Raw genomic sequence first — 26,513 nt, forward strand, 5'->3', positions numbered from 1 at the left:
AGAGGACAGAGAAGGCAATCCGCCTCAGGGAAGACAGCAGTCCGCTGCATGTGAAATGGTAAGGCAATCTACCCATATAAAGGAGAAGGAAATCAGCCTAATGGGAGACGACAGTCTGTCGCACGTGGGACCCGCCAACAAAACCAAAAGAAAGGGCAGCCCGCCCATGGACCACAGAATTAAAGGGCAGTCTGCCATTTCATAGAGAAGAGGGGAAGAGGGAGTCCTCGCTCAGCCCTCCCTGGGGAGTATACAAAGGAAGGAAGACACAGCACTCCGCTGGTCCACAACAAGCATGCTGATTGCAGCAACCTGCTGCCACAACAGACACCTGCCGATCTCAATCTGGGCATTACGGCCGCCCACAAAGGCAACACAACTAAACAAGTAAAGTGACTTTGTCACTGCTGCATTATATTGCTCCACGGGAATACGGCACTGAACTACAACGCACTCCACTGCGCGGGGTCGCCCACAGCACTACTCCTCCATACTACAGATGAAGGACTGCTGGCAGCAGATGAAGAATTACTTGCTGCAGAATCCTTCCACAACCCAAAGAGAACGTTGAAATGTGCCCCAACACTGGCCAAAATGGGGCACGCCATCCCTCTGCTGCCAGAACTTCCCCAGTACATCCGGCAAAGACAACAGTCTGCTGTTCCAACAAGGTAAGGAAGACATAGAGATGGGAAGATATGTGAAGGAAGCTGCCTGAGAGGAAAAGACACAGTAACAATGAGGGTCAGAAACGGACTGCCACCGCGAAGGAAAGTGGGCACAGAGATGGAAACGATGGAGCACAACATGCTTGCACTAGCCTCGCAAAAAAACAGTGACTGGAATAGTGAGGAAGGCGGGGAAGCGTAAAATAGGATGCATGAAAGAACTCCACAATGAGAATAAAAGAATGGACGAGCCACTAAATGAAAGGGCAATAGGAGTAGGGATGTCTTCGGGAAAAGGGGTGCGGGACGAAAGGATCGACGCTGACAAGGAGAATGGGAAATGTAATGAGGTGGCACAACAGCGAGGAAGGCTGGCAGGAGTGGCCCTGAGTAAATATGCCGCCTCAAAAAAGTATCCCTGAGGCAGCACACAAGTCTCTGGGGGAAATGAGAGAAGTAGACCAGCAGATGGAATCAAGATCAAGACGAATACCGTAACGACCACCAGAAAGAAGTGGAAGAAATATCAGCGCCTACAAAGATGATAAGCGGGGGTGGGGTGTTGTATAGTGAACCCAACCAGACCACCTTAAATGAAGGCACGACCCTAAGGGCAGAAAGAAGGACTCGGCACGGGGATGAGGGAGGAAGAGGAGGGGCTACTAGAGCCTAGGGCAGAAGTGTACTGAGGGACAATACTCCTACTCCTGGAGCCCCACTCGGTCCCTCATTCCAGCGGTGACCCTGGAGTATGGGTCACAACGGTGTTTGGTTATTTGACCAACCATTAACTGCTCATAGCTGGCTAACCCCTATGACCATTCCCAAACAGTTCCTGCCCCTCCTCACCCCAAAACACCTTCTCATGGCAACTCTTCAAGCTCACTTTAATTATGCCTTTCCATCAAACCTGGCACTCAAAGTGCCTCCCAATGTTTTTTTCAAAGCAGTCTTCTGAGAGTTAATTACTTAATTGCAGTTGTGTACGTGCTATTGGTGTAACATGAATGTCTTAACGTGGTCTGTCTTCAGCCACTCTATTTATAAGCACAATATTTGTCATTCACTGAAGTCCTGTTAAAAATAATCATTGGTCAAGACAACTGTTTTGGCTTGTGTATAAGATGCCCATAGGCTCACACAATCCTGCACCTACCATCAACAACCAGTTAATACCACTACTGTGGTGTCTTAGAAAGTGCCTTACCTATGCCTACTCCAAAGCCCAAACTGTTGGCATAGCCAATGCTTGTTTGAACATGTTTCACATCTCCAGGGGCAGGTTAGGGTTGCGTGAGGAGGCAGAAGGAGCCTGAAAGACTGAAAGATGGGAGAGGGGTGCAGGGTGAAGAAGGCAAACAATGAGGGACACCGGTATGTGAGACAGGCTCTGCCATTGTTTTAGAAGTTGTGTTATGCTCGTAAGTCAGTGCTTTATGTAAGATGAAAGAGGCCAGTCAAGTAAGGTTAAAGACTGTATTTGCTCAAGTTCATCTGTGTTAGCCTTATAACTGCATTGAAGACAGGAGGCACCCACCAGCCACCCCATACACAGCTCAGCCCCGACTGACATTCAGACCGAACTTTAATTCGAAGCAGTCACCCAACTTTCTCTGAGCTGAAAATGCCCACATCATTCATCTACATTCCAGCTTGAGTCACCATGGCCAGCAGGACAAGCCAACTGGAGATGGCCTCTCTTCCTCTCTTACACCATTCACCCCACTCAGTCATCCAGGATCACTTCAACACCCCTATCCTCACAGCACCCCTGCAGCTGCCACATATTTTAATGGTGCCTGCATAACATTGTAAAGCAGTGCTTGACACAGTAGTAATGCTGTCCAAATACACTACTACGCCTTTTGGGCGACAACACAAAGCTGTCGCTCAACACTACAGCGACCTACAATCCACACTATTGTTAAACCTAACACTTTGGGAGGCTGCTCTAGAAAACTGCACTCATAATATCCAGGGAAACCTCACCCTTATGAGCTCTAAACATCAAAACCTAAAAACGAACAAAAGATGCACATAGAGTGACAATAAAAGAACATTTTGGACAAACTGCATTCTTTAGAAAGTGAATTCATGCATTGCTAAGTCCTCAACACTGGAACAAGACACTGCCCATGTTTCCCAAAAAACGAATTTAATTCTGCTGTCCCATTTTGTGGGACCCCTAAACATTTGTATTCCCTCTGTTGGTTTATTAGGATCTCTGGCTTCTTCTGTAGTCCGCCGCCACCGCAGCAACCTCTCTTGTGCTTCATCTTCCCTCCATTCGCTACGGAGTGGGCGCAAGCGTTGAGAGGCCTCTTTCGGCAAAGACCTCGTGGAGGTGGACCTTGTTTTCCTCGCGCTGAGGAAAAAGGTAAGTGAACAGTCACTACTAACAAGGGCACCCCAGGCCGCTGATGCTCGAAAGGGTCTCACTCGGCATCGGAGGGGTTTGTGTGACCCTCTCCACCTGCAATCGTGGGGCATACCGGGCTTGGACCCGAGGTTCCAAGAGGGACTCTTGTGACACTCCACGCCGTGCCCAAGGGCAATGATGCGGGATGGAGGAACCCCTTATGAAACGCAAGTGACTGCACTACCTTGTACGCGGCCAAGCAAGGACACCTTCAGGCGGGCTATTAAGTCTAACAGGGAAACTTCCTGTGGATTACCCCGTGCATAAACGCATGGTAGGACGGAACACCTGTCCCCTATTCTTGGGGTGAGGGTATAGTCCATGTGGGGACAAGGACATGGCCCCAAGAAGGAGAGGGGAAGCTACCCAAATGGAAGCACTCACACAGTGGCACAATTAGAGGAAATTACCCAGATAACACAGGCCTCCAAGTGAGAGTGACCAAAATGGGAAAACCCTGCAAGAGGCAGCACGTGTCTGCTGCCCTGGGGAAACCCCTAGAAAAGCCAAGCATGGTAGCATCAATGCAGGGCACTCAGACACAGATAGCTCTCAGTGTGGCGGAGGCACAAAGATTTGGTCTGTGCAAACACAGGAGACGCAACAAAAGATCTATACACAAGAGGCACAGCACAGGGCTTTTGAACCACGTGGCTTCTGGACGGTCTCCTCTTGAGATACATATTCGGGTCAACAACCCGGGCAGGTGGCTCTCACTTGCACCTCGGGGGCTATACCACACACGCCCTCCCGCAGCAACTTTACGTGACCACTGAGGTGTGTCAAAGGACACTTCCCGGTGAATGAAGCCGAGGAATCATTAATGACCTTCTTTAAAAACTTCCTGCAAGGCCCAGACAGGAGGAGTTTTTTCAAGCCTCTAATAAAAGAAATAACACTCAAGCCAGTGGTAAAAACACCGCCCACATCTGACATGAGTGCACCTTTACAGACAGCGCCATTACAAACCACGTCAGGGCAGGCACAGCGACCAAGTGTACAAACAGTCACTCAGGTGCTGCAGCTTGTGGCTGAATATGGCTGGAGGACAAAGACGAACAAAAGCAAACGTCCCCGTCCATTAGAATGTTTCATGATAGGGTCTGGGACCTAGCACCATGTTTTTCACCTTCCCTTACCAGAGACACCACCAGTGGAATTCGGGCTACTATCAGAAGTACTAGGTAGATGGGGTGAGAAAGTGGGTATACCAATGCAACAGGATAGCGCGGCCGAAGCCAGGAAAGTCTAGGAGAAACCACATAATGTGCAATAATTTAGCAAGAAGGTGACAGAGCAGTGATATCTGTGGCAATGGCACAGGGAAAAGCACCTACCAGAGCTTCTTCAAAATCCCTTACTCCTTCGGGAAAAGAAGAAAAGGCGCGGGCCACGATGGGAAGGAAAGTATACTTAAACAGCACACTCCACCTTAGTCCAGCAAATGCAGACGCCCTCCTCGCCCTGTGGCGCGAGATGGAGGAGTTTGCAGATGACCTACTGCCTGAGAAAAAGGAGCCATTTTTGGGTGGTCTTGGAGGCACCAATGTGATATGCTGGAGGTGTACAGGAAAAAGTGCAGGCCTTGCCCTTCCATGGGGTAAAACGTTTCCATCCAACCACTGAAGAAGAGTTGGCAAAGGAGAAGGCTCATAGCCTCACAGCAAAAAGCCTGTTGTCAATCTCCAAGCCTATACAGAGGCCCGGCACATTCGTGTATCAACAGAAACAGCAACGCGCTAATAGTGGTATCAGAGGATTTCTCTCCCGCAATAAAGTCGGGACAGAAGGGGGCAAACCCCCAAGAAATGCATAAGAACCGGAAAGACCTTCTTACAAACAGCACCATCACAAACGAACAAGCCTAAAGTTTGATACTCCAGTGGCCCAGCAGCATACAACGCCTGTAGGTGGAAAGATTCCCCTCCATTTGCCAGTTTGCAGGGCCATAACTTTAGGCCGATGGACATTGTCAGTAGTGCATTCAGGCTATCGCCTTCCCATCCCTTCATCTCCTCCCACCCCTCCCTAATCATTTTCATCAAACCTGCTAGAAGGTTTTCTGACGCTAAAGAAGTTGGACGCCATAGAGGTGGTTAATTTAGAGAATCCGGTTCAGGGATTCTTTTCACACTTTATTTGCGTTCCCAAAGAAGGACAAGGTGGATGGAGAACCATTCTGGACTTATTGGAGATCAACGATTACCTTGCTACAGAGAGATTCAAAATAGTGACTTCTGGACATATTTGGACAGCTTTGCTGGAGGGGGACTGGTTATGCGCCTTGGATCTTCAGGATGCATACATGCACATACCATTTTGGGAACCGCACTCGAAATTCCTTCAATTTTCAGCACAGGGGACTCACTACCAAGTACTTCAATTTTGTCTGAACTCTGCACCACGGGTTGTCACGAAAGTGAAGGATGCCTTTATTTCTCACCTTCGCTTACAGGGAGTACACATCTACCCCCATTTGGATGACTGGCTGATTCGAGGTTCGACAGCTTCGCAGGTGGCGACTTCAGTCTCAATGATCATTCAAGAGGCACATGTACTGGGCCTGACACTGAATCTGGAGAAATCCATTATGACTTCAACACAGAGATTGCAGTTCATAGTAATCATCTGGGACTGCCCAAGGGGCGAGTTTATCCACCATCGGATAGGCTGCAGTCCCTAAATAAACTAAGCCTGCCATTTTCAAATGGGGATACATGCTGACTCCGAGCAGCAGCAGCAGAAGTGAGAGGTGCAACGTATCACAGTCGGACAAGATTGAGAGCCGACAGGAGTGCTACCATTGGTAGCAAGAGAGCCATGCAAACTCAAGTCAGACGCATGTCGTATCGAAGCAAGGAAGGAGAGAGACACTCAGATTGGTGGCATGACTACGGAAGGTTTGTGGTGGACTGGAGGTCCCCATAATGACGCTAAAACCATTTCACTGCAGGGGACTCAAGATAACCCGCCATACGAGAGACCCGAAAGCCATCGATGACAAAGCAAGGAAGGAGAAGCAGGTGAGATGACCACAGACGGCCGATTCAGAGGAAAAGAAGCCGATCCACAATCAATGAAAACCCTGGTGATGTTAACCCTCCACACGTAAGTTAACAGGGATAACAGGAATCCGGGGAAGTGCAGGTGAGTCATTATTGCAACACTCATACTCGTCACAGTAAAGAGAGAGAGAACATAACAAGAGTGAATGAGAAGCATTAATTCAATGCTCATACTCGTCTCAGCTCAGAGGGGAGTGCTCTACAGTCAAGAAAAATAGAAGTGAAAGATAAACCTTCTTAGAATAACCCAATTTGGGACAATTCATATCAAAGAAGATTAAATAATAAAAAAGTACAGGCTATAAACGAGAAACCTGAGAACAATTGGAACTTTGTAAAACGACCACCAGACAAAGAGAGGAGGGAAAGCAAAGACTATGAAAAATCTAATAAAGTAAGAACTAACCAAGAAGGAAAGGATACTGCTTAGGGGAGGGGGAAAAGAATCACCCCTTATCAAACACAAGAGAAGCAATAAAGTCCAAGACTGCAATAAAAGAGTTGTACAAACTGATAAAAGTAATCACAAGAGACTATTTCAAGATCATCTATTGAAAAGTGGGCGAAGGATAAAGCAACCGACCTCAGGAGAAGAGGGTCATTCTCCTGACTTTAAGTTCTTAAGAATAGTAGAAGGGTCAGATAAATTAGCGTTGGATGGTGGATGTTTATGTGGACATTCAATGACGACTGACAAGCACCGTAGCTAGTTTTGTTAGGTAGGGACGCCTTGTAGAATAGGGAAGACAGGTGGTATTCATATTATTTAATAAATATATCTGTAAAATGGGTACCCAGAGTCCATGTCCTTCTTCTGACCTACCACAGACTCTAATATCTCAACCAATCGGTGGCTTTTAAACCTCCGCCTTTTTGACTGAGACTGGACGATACGAAAATTGAGTTTCCGTAGAGATTCAGCTCTCAATGTTCTCAATCGGGAAGGAGGCTCTGCAATCCCCTGCTTTCATTTTATTTGGGTGCATCGAACTGTGGGACTCCCCGGAGTGGATCGACTCAGCTACATTAGAAACTCTGAAGCAGAAATACTGGGATAATCATGTCTGGGATAACCGTAAAGTGGAAGTGGAGAGTAAAATGAGAGATTCTGAAATGTTGAACAAGTATTTGTCCAATAAGCTTACATTTGGATACGAACATTACCTAGATAGCATGCAACCAAGACTATTGTGCTCCCTCTATATCAAATTAATATTTGATAACTTACTGGGTGCCTAGCTAATGCAGAAATGGGATCCAACCAAATCAAACAAAGGTGCATACTGTAAAACAAGGGTGGAGACAATAAAACACGTCCTTCTAGTATGCACCATGTATATACAGCACTGCAAAATGTACCTGAGGGACAGATCGTTCCAGAACGGTATATGGTCTGCAAACACAAAATGATTCTCTAAAAATGATTGTCTATCCAGACACCCACATAAAATCATTATCTGAGGGTGGGATTTAATACACCAACAAATGACACAAGTGAGATTGTAATAGCTGTCCGCGTCATCACACGCTTTGTCTAACAGTGATGTCATTGCGCTGTATGTCGTCTACTACTTTAAGCAGCCATCTTGATATTCGCTGTGAGATTAGGGTACGACTTAGAACGCGGGAGGTGGTTGTTAATAGAACCGAAGTGAAAGTAAGTACTTTGGCAGAGTATAGAAACTGGAGCTAGCCTTAGAGACTCTGGGATACCTGGGGTTTGCCTAGACTAACAGGACACAACCATGTCCTTTTTACAGGACCAGTGGAAATGTATTTGCATATGTGAATCCAGTGAGAGGCATGCAGCCCACAGCTCATCTCCGACCCTTATGGGAGAGGTAAGCTGGGTTCTATTATCAGTACAATTGACACCACTACAATCCTCCCAATACTTGTTATGCTGAATCAAAGTTGTATTGACTCTACCGAGAGATACCTTGTGATAAACCAGATCCCTTGAAATTCTCGAATTATTTCAGGAAATCACGGAAGAAACCAAGGTATGTGGCAGACCTAAACCGTCAGATACTTGGGTCTTGAATTGAAACATTGGTGATACTTAAGAAACAGCTAATTGAACGTTACCTTGTAGGAGAAGTATACAGACTTGAGAGCTGACTGCACTTCGCATACGTGGGGTGTATTCTACAGTGGGACCTAAGTACAACTGCATGCCAGATAGCCATTTGGATGTTCTACTTGTGAGACACACCAGGGGAATGTACTGACAATGGGTCATGATAGGCCGATGATATAGCAGTATTGGTGGTGACCTGTACTTCGAAATTCAAGATAAAAACGGACATAGGTTTTCTCTATTTTGTGCTTGTAGATCATTAAGAAGATGCTATAAAGATTGAGAGAAATAATTTTTCTGCTCCTGATGAAGGGATCAAAATCCCAAAACGCATAACGCTTTGATTTGAAATTGATGATTTATATTTTGTAATTTTTTGTGATTATCATTAATGTGTGTATTGATTTTATATGGATTGTAACTGCACAATGAATTTGTAAAACTGTTTCTTCAAAACAGGACCTTATAGTTATTTGGTCAAGGATACAGAACTAATTTTTCACCTTGAGTATTGTTTGTTTTTCAAACTTTTGGTGTGCAGGTGACAAGAGTGTTCCACAGATTGTGGACACCGATCTTTTCTATTGTTAGTTTACACCCTAGTGCGAAATGAGTTTTTCTCCCCCGCACCCTCTTACCTTTCGAAACTATATTGGATATTAATTTGAAAAGTAGGGGTGGTCCTGTATCCAGTAATTCTGCTTTGTATGTTCTGCACCATGATTCCTGGGTTCCCTTTTTGATTCTTGTCTCTTTTGCAGTTTTCCAAGCTCTACCATGGCGTCAAGAGATCCTCCAACCCTCCCCATATATTTGCTTCAGCTGATGCAGCATATCAAGGCATGGTTACCTTCAACAAAGATCAGGTGACAATAAGCTTTTTGTATTTCCTGCTTTCCACTTTGCTCAGTTACAAATATTTGCCTATCAAACTGTTGAGATCAAAGCTTGTCACACATGGAGCAGACATGAACTCCTATTGAGGGAGACCATCAGATACTCCTTTCCCATTTCAACCTAGCTCTCTTACTATGACCTGAAAAGTAACAAATGTGTACTCTATATTTGGGTCTGCTAAAAAACATGGACGTTTGGTCTGTTGCTCTGATCTGTGGCAATTCATTAGCCCTGGTCTACTAACACTATCTGCTAAGAAAAATGTTGTTTTTCTAACTGTCCTTCTGATGTTTGTGTGAACTGGAGTCATAAGGCTATTTCTTGAGATAGCTCAGTGGCCTATCTGAAAGGGCCAGTAACATTTCCCTGTCAAGGGACCCCCGTCTCAATGGTGCAGGAGGCCTACCATGGTGTTTGACAAAGCCAGTCCTGTCCCAGAGGTGGCGTGAGGGAGGGCCCCAGTCCCTGTTCCCTCCACATGTGCCTGTCAGCAAGACAAAAGTATCACCTTTAATCACCACATGCCTGCCGTACAGCAGGCTGGCAGTATTCACTCTGCTTTATTTCATATCTCTCTGCGGCAAGCCTTAAGCGAAAAGATCCATGAGAGAGAGAGAGGGATGCTGTGAGTGGAGAGTAGTGGGAGTGGTCTGTTGTGGAGAGGGGAGTGGAGAGGAGATGAGAGTGGAGGGTAGTAGAGTGGCCAGGGAGAGTAGACCTATAATAATAGGAGCGAGAAATCCGGTAAAATACAAAGGAATCAGTATGAGGACATGTGAGTATGAGGACATGTGAGGTGGACCGCCACGTGGACTCTGATGTGCTGGTTATTGTATCTTTAGTTGTTTAGATGGCAAGAGACAGTTTTATTCCTTGCCAGGGTTCTTCACCCCCACGGCCAATCTTTAAACCTTTCCCCTCTGCCGCTTATAGGATAGGGTAATCTCTCCTTTCTTCTTCTACCCTTACTCTGGATAGGCCCACCTTTTTCCAGCATTTTCTTTTGGGTTCTGCTCTTCCTGTCAACATAAAGTGAGAGGGAACGACGTTACCTCATTTCCATGTAATTTTATATGTGTTGGTTTCCCTAGCGTCCAATCCCCTTGCCTGTTACTGGCTGGTCTGTGTATCCCTTTAAATTGTGCGGCCCCACCCCCACCTGTCATTGCCAGCATTCATTCCTTCCAAGATGCTGTCCCTATGGGTTCCAGGGCCTCTGGGCTTCCCCTTCTCTGCGGTCATGTGACCGAGCTTGCATCATGACAATCTGCTTCCTCATTCCATCCTGCGCAGTTTCGTAGCTCTGCACTCTGGCATCATTTTGTGGCTGCCGCTGGCCTCACAAAGATGGTAGGGTCTTGATCCCCGATGAGGATCCGTCCTGTAGGTAAAGGCTGCTGGTCCGGTGACGGTGTCGGTAGCGCAGAGATGGGACACCTGCAACAGCTCTATGGGGAGGGAAGGGGTTAAAGCTGTTGCAGAGGGCAGCATTGCGCGGGCACCCCCATAACGGCTCAGGCTCAGAGACGTGGTTTGGAGCCGGTGCCGCTGAAGTGAGTGTTGCGGATCCCCGGGTTCCCTTCTCACAAGACAGCAAATTAGTTTCCAAAGAAGAGTGGAATGTGGACGAAAAGGAAGAAGAGCGCACAGGTAGAGGTAAGGAGTTCTAGAGTTTAGAGGCCAGTAGAGAAAGTAGAGTAAAGGACCTATTCGGAGGAAGGGAAGATTGAGAGCAGTGAATGAGCGGCGACATAGAAAGAAGCAAGGAAAGCAATAAGGGCGGCAACACCGTATCTGCATTTTAAGATGATGTACAGCAAGTGAAAAAAGGAGGCGAGATTCGAAAGGGAGCCAGGAAATAGACAGCAGAGAACTAGAGATGGATATACGAGCCGATAGAAGGAAGAGAGTGCTGATAAGAGTTGGAAATCAAACACACAGGCGCAAGACGATAGGCGGGGAGGCTGAATCAGACGAGCAGAACAGTAATCAAGTTGAGAAAAGGTCAGAGTAGATATGAGACGTTTGGTGGCTTGGACAGAGAGAAACATGCGGGCTTTCTGCATATTGAAGAGTTATTGATGGCAGTAAGGAGCAATATTGGAGATGTGGGAGCAAAGGAGAGTGGAGAGTCAAGTGACACCAGGATTGTGAGCATGATGACATATGGGAATGAGTGAAGGAGGTAAGAAGATGGTGGTGGGGGAGAGGAGAAATACAAGAGGGGGAAGAATAGAATTTCAGTTTTAGAAGGTTTGAGACGGAGAAAGCGAGAATGCAAACAATGTTATATAGAGCGTAAACGAGAAGTACTCCCTTTGTGTGACCATTTCTTATTCTATTGAACACTGATCCTGTTTCCTGGTCAACTAACCATTCTGCTCACGTTTGTTTGGTACTACGTACTAAGGTCTCCTCTTGGTGTCATTCTCCCCTGTTCTAGCCATAACTTCATTATGTTTCTCCTGGAAATGGGGTTCATCTAATTTTCCCTTAAGGGTACTTATACATGGTTTGTGGTTGCAAACACTTTAATTGTAGGGTGAGTGATGTGTGCACCAAGCTCAAAAGTGAAGCAAGCATACAACCCTTTTATCACTGTCAAATATATATGTATTACAAGGTTTGTTGAGATTTGGTCCGGGGGGGGGGAGTTATAGGGGGGTCCCAAAATTTATTTTTTTCCCATAGACATAATGCAAAAAAATTCAATGATATTTGCGATGTCATCTTTGATGTCCTGGGTGTTAGTCTTAGCAGTGCACGTTGGTGGCGCGAGTTATGGTTGCTTAGCTTACCATAACTGGCGAATTTCACTATATTGCTGGCACTGTCGCTGACTAGGAACTGTTAGGAAATTAATTAGCATGGAATGTTTACCCTGTCACTTTGACAGATCTGTACTTTAAACAGTTAGTAAAAGATGTAGACTACAGTCTGCAAGGATTATCTGTCCCATGCTAGAGCTGACTTAGACATGAGGACCCAGCTTGGTATTTCTCTACAACTTAGCTCTGAAGCCAGTTTGGTGATAAGGAACAATTGGACATTCTCCAACCAGCTCATGGAGCAAGTTGTGTATGCCCGTCACCGGCGCTGATGCTCCTGCTGTGCTTGTTCCTTGAACAGAGCCGATGCCAGGGGAGCATAGCATGGGAAAACTCTTACTCTGGCTGTCCAAATCTTTAACAACACTTCACAGTAGAAATCATACTCCAGGCCCTGCAGCACTGAAAAAAGAACAACCTAAGGCACAAGTAAAATTCGAGATGGCAGACCAGCCCTTTAAAGGCTTGGTCCGGTTCACCAGGCCATCAGCACTCAGTGTGCTAGTTGAGATCCACCATTCATGACCCCTCTCCCATTTGGTCACCTGGGTGAAGACCCTCACCGGGAGTGTGGCTCATGGGGTGGGATCACAGCACTATATAAACCCAGACTCTCAATCAGACAGTGTGGAGTTTTGGAGAAAGAGCTGTTTGAAGGTGTTTGGAGATGGTTGGCAAAGGAGTTTTGAGCAGAGGAGGCGGCTGCAGAGGAGAGAGAGCTTGGAAAGGAAGAGGAGCTTAGGAAAGAGGAGTAAGGTGGAAAGGGGAAGGTGCTTGGAAAGGAGGAGGATGTCAGACTCCAGCTGTGTGGAGACTCGGAGAGGGGCCATCCCCGTTTCAAGTCTCCACAGGGCTGGAGACTTCCATCGTCCCCCGCCGGGGACTCAGGTACGTTGGTTTTTTCCCTCCCTCCTGTTTGTGCCCTCCCCGTCTTTCTCATGCAAAGGAATACAACTGACACACCCCTGACGGGGAATGAGGCAAAGAGAGCAGGCTGCGAGAGTTCAAGGCAAGGTTTATACAAGTAAATGACATTCAAAGATCTCTGTTGCCTCTGAGAGCGCTGTGACCAAAATTAATGTTACAATACATTTTATAGGACAAATGACCCAACTAACATTAGATACTACGTTGGTCCCGGATTGGACAGTCCATATGGTGCCCAAGGTGTTGGTGGCCTGTCTTCCTCCGGGTTGGCTGCTTGGTTGGCGGGAGGGTGGACGTCAGGCATCTGTGCTCCGAATGGGTGAAGGTCAGGTCGCTGTGAAGCAGGGTGGTCACTATCTAAGCTAACATAATTATTCTCAAAATACATGCACTAAATAACAATCATTTGTAATGTTTGAATAATTCATCATGTCTCTATAAAAGTCACACGTATATCTATACTATCAATTATATGGGATTATAAAGGCTTTAGGTTAAGAGTCTTGACCACCATAATAACACTGGTTGAAGTTAAGGTCTGCATTCATAAGAAACTCTGGTATGTGACATTTGTTAGTGGTAGACAACGATATACTGCAGCAAGGGTCTAATGTTAGTTGGGGATCTGTTGTGTGGGCATCATGGCTTGGTCAGTGATCTGGCACATGAAAGGAATACCTTGCAGGGGCACAGGGTCACAATGGCAGAAAGTTTCCGCTGGCGAGGGTGCAGGGGCAAGGACACGTTTGTGGAGATGGACGAGCTATGTGCTTAGCTCATGCTGGTTCACATGCAGGACAGTGATCTCAGAGGAAGAGTGATGTGTTACATTTATTATTTGTTGCAAGCACCTCCGGCTTCAGCGTGAGAATGGAACCGCAGAGTTTTCCAGTCAGAGTGGGAACGATGGTGGGGACCATGTGCCCTGTGCGTCTGGCCGTTGCGAGAAAGGGAAAAGAAGTGTTTTGTACTATCACAGTGAGGCCTAGTCACCAAGATGGAGTCAAAAGGGGGTACAAAAATGGATGCCCTGTGTCCTGTACAGTGGTCCCATCTACGCGAATGTTGACCAAAGTCGACATCGCTTAAGGGCGAGGGGCGAACCCATCACTGGAGGCACTTGGTCCGAGTTTTGTACAGAGAAGTAAAGGACGCGAGGGGCCTGATGGCCCCTTGCTCCCACACACTCCCTTCTGCCCTCCCAACCCCACTTTCCTTTCTTTTTTTTTTCAGGAGCGGACGTGTTGGGAATGCTTCTGTTCCCAGTGTGTCCGCTCCCGATGGCCACCATGGAAAGGGAAAACGTTGTCCGTTTTCCCTTTCCATGGAGGCCATTTTCTTGGGGGCGAAGGCAGCTTCTCAGCCGGGGGGAGGTTTGGAGCAGGGATGGCCCCGCTTCGAGCCTCCTCATTGGCTGAGGGGCTGCCACAGCCCCCCGCCGTGGAAAAGGCAGCTGGAATCCCGGCTGAGAATCGAAAGATTCTCGGCCGGGTAAAGCCCCGGCGAGGGCCAATCAGAATGCTTGTTTCATTCTGATTGTGCCCTCGCCGGGTACTAATGTACAAAACAAACAAGTCATACATTTTGGCAATAATCAATTAGTGTTATAGTTATAGGAACCTAACGTACACACAGTAACATTTTATTTTGACAATCAATGTTGTTGCGTGAAATACATGTGATGTCATCATGTGGGAGCATGACATGACTGCAATAAATTGAGCGTTAAGATGGTGACCGCACCAACACATGGAACAGGCAGTTTGAGAGTAGTTTCTCCATGGGTAAATATTCTTTCACTCTAACATAAGAAATATCCCTTGTGATCTGATTTCTTGTAAGGAAACTTCAACAAGATATTGAACAGAAAGGAAATAAAAGGAATGTATGACTGGGAACATAACCATCATTGATAAACTATAGTAATAAGAACTTAGGGTTCAGGTAATGAATAACAGAAACTTGCAATATTTTTAGACCATGTTGATCTGACTACAAACATGTATGAATAACGCAATTTACAACTTAAACTACAGATTCGTATGTCCAGGAATAGACATGTGAAATTCATATCGGTTCACCAACAGGAAATTACCAGAAGGTCCATAATATAATTATCAATAGAATTAGGTAAAATATAAACGCAAGTTAACAGTAAATAAATACACATCTGGGGCCAGATTACATAAACTTTGCCCCGGTGCAAGCGCAAAGTTTGCACGGTATTAGCACCAGGGCAACGTTTGCCCTATTTTTAAAAACACTTGGACACATTAAAAACCATTGCACCTCGATAAGTGCAGTTTGGCATATTAAAAGCACCAGGGCTAAAATTGCCCTACTGCTAAAGAGATACATTTGTGATGCATGTTTGCATCAGGGCAAAGTTGGCCATATTGCTAATACAATTCTGTATTAGCACTAGGGAAAACGTTGCCCTGGTGCAGAAATGTATTGAAAATGCATCTTTTTTGCAATAGGGCAATTTTTTCACTTGTGCTTTTAATATTCCAAAATGCACTTGTCGAGGTGCAATGGTTTTTTAATGCGTCACAGTGTTTTTGAAAATATGGCAAACTTTGCTCTAGTGCTAATACCGTGCAAACTTTGCACTTTCACCAGTGCAAAGTTTCTGTAATCTGGCCCCTTAACCGGTTGTGATTTCTAATTTTCCAACCTTCTTTTTTCTGTTTTCTTCTTTCCCCACCTGGGGCCAGATTACAGAAACGTTGCACCGGTACAAGTGCAAAGTTGCACGGTATTAGAACTAGGGCAAAGTTTGCCCTATTTTTAAAAACACGAGGACATATAAGAAAACTATTGCACCATGACAAATCTATCGAGTCCTTTCAGTCTTTTAGGAAACAGGTGGTTACTGGATAAAAACTAGCATTTTCCATCTGCTCTTGCCTATGTCTGACAATACTGCCTATACTTAATTGTGCTTTTTACCTGTAAACTGTATAAATGTAAACTGTATATTATGTACCATGTAACAGTTTCCCGAAGCGCCTTTTTACCTCTGGGTCTGGAGCGATACATAAATAAATAAAACAAACAAAACAAACAAACACGTACAGTTTGGCATGATATAAGCATTAGGGCAAAAATTGTCATAGTGCAAAAAAGATACATGTTTGATGAATTTTTTCACCCGGGCAAAGTTTGCCCTAGTGCTAATACCATTCTATATTAGCACTAGGGCAAGCATTGTCCTGTTTCAATAATGCAGTGAAACTGTATGTTTTTTGCCCAAGGGCAATTTTTTCCCTGGTGTTTATACCCTGCCAAACCGCACTTGTCATAGTGTAATAAGTTTCTAATATGTCCCAGTATTTAAAAAAATTGGGCAAACTTTGCCCTGGTGCTAATACCGTGCATATTTGCACTTGTACTTGTGCAATGTTTCTGTAATCTGGCCCCTGGGCCAAATTACAGAAATTTGCACCGGTGCAAGTGCAAAGTGTGCACAGTATTAGCACTAGGGCACAGTTTGCCCTATTTTTAGAACCAATGGGACACATTAGAAAACTATTGCACCATGACAAGTGCAGTTTGGCAGGGTATAAGTACCAGGGCAAAAATTGCCCTTGTGCAAAAAAGATAGATTTTCACTGCATTATTGCAACAAAGATAGATTTGGACTGCATTATTGCAACAGGGCAAAGTTTGCCCTAGTGCTAATACGGAATGGTATTAGCACTAAGACAAACGTTGCCCGTGTAAAAAAAAAAAAAAAAGCATTGAAAATGTATCTTTTTTGCACTGGGGCAATTTTTTCGCTGGTACTTAAACCATGCCAAACTGCACTTGTCATGGTGCAATAGTTTTCTAATGTGTGCCATTGTTTTCAGACATAGGGCAAGCTTTGCCCTAGGGCTAATACCATGCAAACTTTGCACTTGCACTGGGGCAATGTTTCTGTAATCTGGCCCTGATTAGCAAATTCTATGAGTATAAAATTATCATTTCTAATGGATGTACAGTGGAAATTGTTTATGGAAGTGAAGTGCTCATGGAAATGATTACCACTGTATATAACCTGTGAGCAGAGAGTTACAACTGAAACCCAACAAGTATATATTTGTAAATGTAGCCTTGTTTGTCAATTCAGACTTGATAAAAACCATTCGAGGGGTGAAACACATGCACTGCACCAATTGGCTTGTGTTGGCTTATGGAATGAGGTCATGATATGATATATGAATATAATAAATGTATTCCTTAAATTGCTATCACTGAGTATGTATTGATCTTATGGTTAATAGGACCCAGCACACTATGCCTAATTGACTTTGAATTCAGTTGAATTTCAGGTGGCAGTCAGATGAAGGGCAGCCTCTCTTGGGCAGTTGCAGCAGGGTTGTAATATTAATTTAATATATTGACATATAATTAACAATGTGGGTAGGCACACTGCTTTAACTTTACCAATTTCTTATGAACTACCCCAATACCCAGATATATTGAACACTTTCTAGACGCAAAATATAGGGCAGTATACATGCGTTTTAGGTTCCATCTAGTAATTGCAGAGGGGTGTTGCCATTTATGTAAATCCCCAAGAACGCTAGAAACTATGAAACATCTTGCTAGTGAATGTAAGGCCACCTTACCAGATCAGGAGGTGATATTTTGTAAATGTGTATATCAGCGCAAGGATTTAAATTCTCCTGTGTTCTGGTATATGATACTACATTCATATTCTATAGCATTGATTCTTGCACGTGTCAGATTTCTTACAGTACTGTGCAAGGGCCATGCAGGGACAACCCCTCTTTTAGTTTAATAATGTAATTTACCCTGAAAATGTTCATCTTTCTAGAACTTGCATTTTAAATGTATGATATTAATATTTTAAAAGGGTATTTGTGACATACATGTGTGATTATTATTTGTTAAAAAATATAGTTTGTTATAATAGTTTGTATTGGTTTTGTATAGGTCTAAAATGTTCTTTAAAACTGTAAATACCAATAAATACATTACAAAACAATATGATAACAATTATCATGCTTGCTTTATTATAACTGCCAGTACAATATGTCATGTCACAGTAAGAAATGGCTAGACTGGCTCCGCCAAAATGCCATTCAAGCCGCGTAAAAACATATATCATGCTTGTTTTATCATGGATCGATGCCCATTAAAATTGCCATAGTAAAAAAAAAACACTGCCCTGCCCCTCACCCCTTCCTGCCAAAATCAGCTCATAGGTGGCCGGCCCAGTACAAACACATGCTCACACCAATTCACACAACATTTACTCTCTCATTTACTTATATCATTCACTGGCTCATTCACATGCTCACCCATACACCATACGCTTGCTCAGTTGCATGCTTACCCAATCACTCATACACTCACTCATTTGAAAAAACATTACATGATACATAGCGCAACCTTGCATGCATGCACGCATACATACATTCACACCTCATAATCCTACAACACCATTGCATGCACACACACTTCTAAAATCACTTTTTTTCTTTTTCTTCTTACATGCTGTTTCCCCAGTCCATCTTCCCACAGGGGCACCTCTCCATGCAGGCCTCTGGGCCAGCTCTCATACACCACCATGTCTACAGGAATCAGGAAGCAGGGACAGCTTCCCAGTTCCTCAAGTTCCTAAAATGCCCAGTGGAGCCAGAGCACCTCCATCCCGTGCTGTAACCTGTCCTTTTCCTTCTGCATGTACTTTGACATCAGAAAGAAATTCTTTGTATTCTTTGTAAGAATTAATGTATTTCTGAAGCTTTATGCCCCCCTCTTCAGGAAATGGTGTGGCGGGGCCCATACATCACATCGGCTGTGGGGGGCCCTCTACTCCACTGCTTATTTCCCTTAACTATCTAAAGGGAAAGTCTCACTCATATGGGTTTATAATGTATAGTGTTACTCCATAAATAATTATCATAATAACCATTTATATAATGCATATTGGTGGGGAGGCAGGATGCCAAGTAACAGTCTTTTGTTTTGGGGGTAGGTAGACAGGGTGCCAGGTATGGGTTTTGTGTTGTGGGGTGAGCAGGCCATATAGTTCCTGTATCATCTGCTCCAGTAGGGGGCTTACCTTCTTCTGCTCCTGCCGGGCATTTGAATCTCCTTAGGCTAAAGTAAATATGAATCATTACATTTGTCACCTCATTTTTAGATCTTCTACTGGTTTGCACTCAGAGAATCATGGGCAGAGCCATCATGTTCAGGCATAGAGGGACTATTGTTCCTCCTTACCCCAGTCCACATGTATCCAGGCAGGTTGCCTCAGTCACAATGTGAGCTTTCTATTTGAAAGCAATGTTTCACGGCTGAGGTGTGAAGCATCCGACACGCACCACTCGGACTTACCTTGTATCACGGTTCCTCTTTGTGGTGCTATCTCGATCACGCCACACACCACTGTGTCGGCTGGATTGGCCATGCTCTGTCCTCCCCAGGAAGTGACCTTGTTCGACACAGATCAACCAGAAAAGGTGACCACTTATCTTCCCTGCGGGCGGTCCACCTCCAAACCTACTGCACACCACCCAAGGCACCCAGTGTCCCGTGTGGTGGGTGTGCCGAGATCTGTTATCGGGCCCCAAATCCTGCAGCTGTAGTGAAGACACTTGGAGGCATGTCTTACATGGCTCTTTACGCCCCCCTTCCCAGAGTTACCTTGTTGTATTTCTTGAACTACATTGTTGGGGAGATTGTATTTTCTGCTCTCAGGTTTTTATGCCATTTAGTTTATAACCACCTGTTTTAATTCTAGAGATTTTGAAAAATGGCCATACCAAAGGGTTACGGGGGCTTTATTTATTTTATTCAGAGGGACTTAAGGCTTCCTTGAAAGGCGACGAAAGCACTCGTACACTTTTGAAAAAGATCTGACTAGAGGGGGGGGCATTGCAGGTCTCGTTAGGCTGCAAAAGTCAGGTGTATTCAATTGCATGGAATTGTGAATCACAGGGGGATGTTTCAGCTTTGACTTGGACTTGCACAGTATTGGTGAGTGGTTGGTATCATTTGGGAGTGTGAATAGAAAAGGGTTCGTTCAGGATCTGGGTGCAGGAGCTTTAAATCGGATAGTTTATTACACTTTCTGATGAAGGTTGGGAGAAAAGGGACAGCAGCATATTGGGGGTAGCCACCCTTGAGCAAAAGGCGTCATGAAACAGTGTGAACTGTATTGCTGTCCTGTCCATGAAGTTCAATGAAGTTCAATGAGGAATTTGAGTTTGCACTTGGTACATGACAGCCAACAACTATTAGGATTTAAAATGCTTGTTTGCCAGGTAGAGCTCTGAGTCCAATTGGATCGGTGCGCGCGACGGGAATTTGTCTTGGAAAGGCTGCAAGGTTCAGAGTCCAATTGGATCGGCGCATGGGTCAGGAAGGTGTCTTGGAAAGGCTGCAAGCTTCAGTCGTCTTCAACTCGTGCATCCTGACATGAGAAGAACTCTTGGCCCAGATTACCTGCTCCCAGAGGAGAGCAGAATTACTGGGCATGCGCATCGACCTTTATGTTTACAATCATAAAGGCAAGGGCTTCTGAGCCATGTGCTTATTTTTGATTCACCTGTCATAGAATGTTGAGCATGCATGACCCCAGATATTTACTATCTCCCTCCTGGAATGTCACTCACCCCAATGCCAATTGGTATTACCCAAATTGACCTTTTACAATTGACCTTTTGCACAATTGAGCTAATTATAGTGGTCCTAATTGACCTTCTGCACAATTGACCTTTATATTATTTTAGTGATTTTATATATGTATTGGGTTGGTTTTGGATAACAAATAATACAAGGGGATTGGGTGGGGGATGGCAGGGGGTTTTGGATTGTGTGGGGAGTTGCGGGAGGGTTCCTCCCGCATATATGTCCTAATTGACCTTCTAAATTAGGTCAATTCTCCCAAGGTCAATTATGAAAAGGTCAATTAGTATACAACCATGCAATTCAGTGGGCAACTTAAGTTCTCCCATGTGGCGTCTAAACATCTCCCTCCTTGGTGATCTACAATGTTTTCATGTATTCCACACGTTGCCAAACCGAGTGGCCGAGTTGGGAAGCTTTTCTGAAACAGATCCGTTGTGTGAATAGGGCAGCATCGCTGCTTGGTGTTCTTGAATGCACTGGCAATGCTCTGTTAATCATGTACACTTCATTCTTGTCCTTCCCTGGCAGTGCATCGTCATCAGCGGAGAAAGCGGTGCTGGGAAGACGGAGAGTGCCCACCTCATTGTCCAGCACCTGACCTTCCTGGGCAAGGTACCTACTGCCTGGATGGCCGAGGCAGCATTTACATAACTCTGTTAGTTAGAAGGCTGGGAGCTAATGCTAGTCATTATTGTATATTTAAAGCCGAAGAATGTATCCGATGTCCCTCTGAAATATAAATGCGTTTTTACAGTTTAACCGTTCAGGGGACCAGTCTGTGGTGGGAATAGAATACGATTACTTTCTTTTCATTTTTATTTATAATATAAGCGTTTTACAAAATACACAAAACTCAAATTGTTTAGATCCTCACTGCTATGTATTCTGATTAATTTTGTAGTTTTTGCAGTTTTGTAATGATTTCAGTGTGCTTCAGCATGGGCCCTGTGGGGCCCCTTGTAATGACGTGTTTCCTCTGCGCAGGCTAACAACCGTGCTCTGCGGGAAAAAATCCTGCAGGTGAACCCTCTGGTGGAGGCCTTTGGGAATGCCTGCACCGCCATCAACGACAACTCCAGCCGCTTCGGAAAGTACCTGGAAATGATGTTCACGCCCACCGGAGCTGTGATGGGGGCAAAAATCTCAGAATACCTTTTGGAAAAATCCAGAGTCATAAAGCAGGCCGTGTAAGTGTAGTGCACTTAGGAATTCTTATTGTTGTATCTTTCATTTTCCGAAGAACCCTACTTTGGGTCCGATTCATGGAATATTTGCCCGGTTGAAAGTGAATTTGCAATGCTGAAAAGTGACTTTCCACTGCTGGCACAAGCCAATCAGGGTTTGTGTCGGCAGTGCAAAGTCACTTTTCAGCAGTGCAAAACGCCCTTTGCTGTTCTAAACAGCAACATGCAGCCATATAAGTGTGTGGCTCACAGTCGCTGAACCCATAATACATGAAAGTAAGCCTGGGCTGTAAACGTCTGCCTGCCGATCTAGTGAATCACAATGAATCCCCTAAACGGTATTCGGCTGGCTTGCAAGATCTCACAGGATTCGCCAGGAGCCCAACATAGCGCATGAAATTGCGTACGAGCTTGTTGCAGTGAGTGTAACTAGGCTACGCCAATCAGAACTCCTGAAGCTCTTGTAGCCCTATGACAGACTCACTTTCACTTGCTTTTCTGGGTTTTGTCTGGTTGTAGGAGGGTACAGGGCAGGCTCGCAGGATGTGGTTTAGAGGAGTTTTGCTGGATTTTGGTAGAGCTTGGCAATCTTTTCTGGAGAGTTTCTGTTTTTGGTGCTTGTTGTTCCTTATTTGCTCTCTTTTGTCTGTATATTTATTAGGCCTTATTTTTTGTGTTTCGTTTTTTATCTGTACTTTCCCTCATAAAACGTCTACAAATACATAAAACATAAAGGCGAGCGTCCCCAGATAGCACGATCCTCCCCACAATGAGAGACAATAATGGACTCTCCCAAGATGGGAATAAGGCTAAGACAAAGTGCGGGTGAGCTTAATGGGAGTTTATATAAGTCAGAATAGGGCATGCAAAGGACTCTGCAAACTCTGAGAGCGCTCTGTCTGACAATAGCAAAGACAGGCGTATATATTTACAAAATGCGTCATAAGAACCTACACACTATAGGGGGCACAAGTTCGTGGGGATTGAGTGGCGACGACTAACTATAGGTGCAGCTGTGATGTGGTTTGCCGTGGTTGGTGGACGTCACTGGTTACCCACGTGGGCCGGGCCGGGCAGGTCAGCTGGGCTCATCCGGGCGGTGTTGTTGTGCCAGCCGTGACCAGTGTCAGTGATGAACGTCTTTCTTGGCTTTCTGCCCTAAGGCCACGCACACCGCATTCATTCAATATTGCAATATTATCTTCCCCGGTAAATCTTCCAATAGGTTATTCTACAGGTTAATGCAACACAGGAGGAATGCACCTAGCGTGGGGTCCTTTGGTGATACATCAATACATGGTTACCATCGTCCTATTGACCGGGTATCATAGGTCGCGAGGTTGGGTCTCATGGCAGGGGACGAGCTGTCCAAGTTATCATGTCTCATTAGAAGTCATTATGAATGTGTTCCTACAGTGTTGCTATAATATTGGGTGTCCTAATTTTACAGGGGCCATTAACCTGGGGTGAGCTGGTGGGTCGTGGAGCCTAAGAAAGGGCGCCTTCGGGCCTGCGTTTATGGCCGGGGTTTACTGCTGGGTTGTAAATAATTCAGGTGGCTGGCCGCGGCCCTGGGAGCTGCGGGGGAACGTGAATGTTTGAAGCGGCTCCAGCCGAATTGGGGGAGGTGAAGCAGAGCAGCACAGGCCTCTGCTTTCCTTCTGGCAGGCTTCAATGGGGAGGAAGGGGGAATGGCCTTGGATATGCCCACAATGGTATTTTCCTCGTGCGTTGCAGATTATGTGGAAGAGGCATAAACATTCATATGATGTACAATACTCATTGAGTCTTTTCAAAGCTTATGTTTTCTACATTGTTAGTGTCTTTACTTGGCCATTTCAAATGCGTTACCTATACCCATTTTGCAATCGATAACTATATGTTAAGTATTTAACAACCACAACATTTTGTTACATTTCTATACATGCACGGTAAGCGAGGTAGTAGTAAGGTTGGTGAAGCACGCAGGAACAACTGTCCAAAGAGACTGATGGCAGTGACACATGGTGAGCTTGGACATTCAAATACATATTGTGCATTTTCGTGCACCATTTACATGAGCTCCCAATGGGGTTGAATTTGTCTTCCTTTGCACTCTAGCAGCATTAGTTCAGTTATGGCATGGGACCTTGCGGTGCATTCTTCTCGGCGAAACATATAACATGAAAACCCCGGGACACTTTTACCTTTTGCCCATAGCTACGGGGATGTGGGTACTTTAACCAGAATGCCATATAAACACACATTCTGCCCTCTTCCTGGAGGTTACATGTTTTAATCAAAAAGGTCCTGGAGAGAAGAGTTTTGTCACGGGCAGGTTACATATTAGTATTTGGGGTCTCTACTTTTGTCGGGGGACAATGTTACAGTTCTTTTCCACCCTGGCCCTGCTGGCCGGGTCATGCTGAGGGCAGTGATACACTGCGGAAGGTGAATGTTACAGTGTTTGCATCTAGCAGTAGCTCATGTCCGTCTGCTCGTGGGAACGGGCTCTCAGCGGATCTGCCAGGGAGCTGCGGCCGCAGGGACAAGTGAGACTCTCCAAGGGTGGGGGCCGCGCTGCGGTGCACAGGGCTCATGCCATTTTGATTTCACAAAATGGTTTCCAGGGCCTAGCTTAATACAGCATGTTTGGTCAATGTCTCCAGCCAGTGGTCCACCCGCCACCTGGGCCCCGGTGGCAGGGGGCACCTGTAAGAGGATTCAATTCAACACTACAGCTAAGTCAATGCCTAATCTGGGATACTGAATGGAAACCCTTATTGATATATCTTTATGTCCAGTTCATGACTTCTGGATGACTACCCCTATATAACACCCCTCTCTTGGAATCCCCCTGACCCCACTGAGCCAAGAAGTAGTTCTGTTTTGCAAGTTTAAACGGTTTATTTGAGAATGTAAACAATATATATATATCACACTTTATAATAAATTAATAATTAATATCACACTTCAGAACATGAGCAGTTAACAACACTGGGTAATGTTCTACTAATAAACTGATTTGATTACCCAGGAGTAGTATAAAGGATGAGGTAGCACGCTTGGGAATAGGAACAGAAGAATAAGGTGGTAGAGAATGCTTTATCTAGTTTCAGATGGATGCAATGTTGAATGAAAATGCAATACAGAAAATACTCAATATGATTTCAACAAAACAATGTAATCACTTTTCTCTGGCAATCCACTCCCCCCCTTATGCAATGTAAGGAAATGAAGAGGAGAGCACACAGTTCTTAGAAATGCAATCAAATGTAATTCAGTTCACCCCAGCAAGCTTAGACTACAGAAGTTTGAAACTTTTTATATGTGCTGGCAATGAAGTGAGGAATATGCTGAAAATGGTTTTAATTCCCTTTAGGAGGTTCAGGGTGAGTGAAATATACTTGGGATGAGTTCAGGCTCACTTTAGCAAGGATCTAGGAGTAACTAGCAGGTTAAACAAATTTTTGGCAAAGGAAAGCAAGGAAGCTGCTGTTTTCACACGTGGCTGGATTTTTAACCAAATCGTGAATCGCGGCAAAATTCGCGAATGCGTGAATCACGATTACGGCAAAAGTATAAGGAGTAGCAAGTTGGTTCTAAGCTTGTTGAATTCAAACAGCTCGCCCGGCTGTTGATAGTCTGCAAATGATTTTTTGGGCCTGCTGACAAATACTTTTGCTTGCAGTGGGCCTTCTTGGTTCAAAGTTCTGTAGTCTCTGTTTAGCTTGGAAGTCTAAGTGTAGGATCTCTGGATGTGAAGTCGTCGGTCAGCATGCTCCGCAGCAAATGGAATTGAATCTCTCTACCTGTCCCAGCAGTCTCTTTTTATGTGTTTTGAAAGTGGGTGGAGAGGCTAGCCTTCTAGGCCCAACCCCTTCAGAGTTCTGATAGGTTGGAGAATTCTTTGCGTTCTCACTGGAGAACAGGATTGTGTGTCAGAATGATGTCATTTAATGGCTTGCAGAAAGGACACTCCCCTGTCAAATTACACACAAATCTATATTTGACCTAAAGACATATTTCATAGATACACAGTGGTTTGAAATTACATGCACCCATCACGGATCACATGAGGTATACTCTGTTCAAACTCTGATGTTTCTAAGAGCTCGCATTCAGAACTGGCAACATTTTGCGTTTTTAACTGGTTTTGCAACATTGGTTTTTCATTAAAAATTATACACATATACACGGCCTGTCCATACATACTCCAGTAAATTCCCATGTCTCTAGCTTAAACACAGAGTGTGTGGTGTCAATAAATAGCGGGGTTTTGCCCCAGAACATCACACAAATTCCCAACGCGTCTTAAAACGTGCACCGAAAAATCACTAGAATTATGGTATCATTTAAATAGTTTTGACAAGTCCGCACTGTGAGTTATACATCTTTCTTAGAATCATATTCTGGCCAACAGAGGTTTGTCTTTTCAGGTCACATGGTATAGAAACCAGTTTATCCAGTTTCTGCCGAGCTCAGAGACCCTGCCCCTCCCAGCTTCTGCCAAGAGGAAGCTGTTTTACGGTCCCCCCAATAAACCATCTGCCTGAGTCAAGGCAGGGCTTTGTTCAAAAGGAAGCCATTTACGACCACCCTAATAAACCATCTGCCTGGGCCCTTTCTTTAGTTTCTTGCAATCCCCTGGTAATTCAATCAGAGTGTGTGACCTCCTTTTGGCAGGAGCAACAGAATGCAGCCAGGCCTGGGAATGCATTTGTTGGGCAAGCCCCCACTCCTGTCGGGGGTAGCTGTCTGGCAGAATTCCAGTTTCCTTAAGACAGGTTTCAGGTAAAATGTCACTTTTTGTTCC

At 44.9% G+C, this 26,513-nt stretch overlaps 1 protein-coding gene across 1 annotated transcript in view; it reads left to right on the top strand.

Moving 5' to 3' along the window:
- Window positions 1-26,513, top strand: part of MYO3B (myosin IIIB) — a 3,387,754-nt gene that overhangs the window by 1,900,144 nt on the left and 1,461,097 nt on the right. Inside the window, exons 12-14 of the mRNA XM_069616181.1 lie at window positions 8,994-9,098; window positions 21,063-21,146; window positions 21,519-21,721. Of these exons, the coding sequence (XP_069472282.1) occupies window positions 8,994-9,098; window positions 21,063-21,146; window positions 21,519-21,721 (392 nt within the window). The remainder of the gene's footprint in view (window positions 1-8,993; window positions 9,099-21,062; window positions 21,147-21,518; window positions 21,722-26,513) is intronic.

Source organism: Ambystoma mexicanum, chromosome 9 (assembly GCF_040938575.1).
Source record: "Ambystoma mexicanum isolate Mex_15411 chromosome 9, UKY_AmexF1_1, whole genome shotgun sequence".
NCBI classification, from domain to species: domain Eukaryota; kingdom Metazoa; phylum Chordata; class Amphibia; order Caudata; family Ambystomatidae; genus Ambystoma; species Ambystoma mexicanum.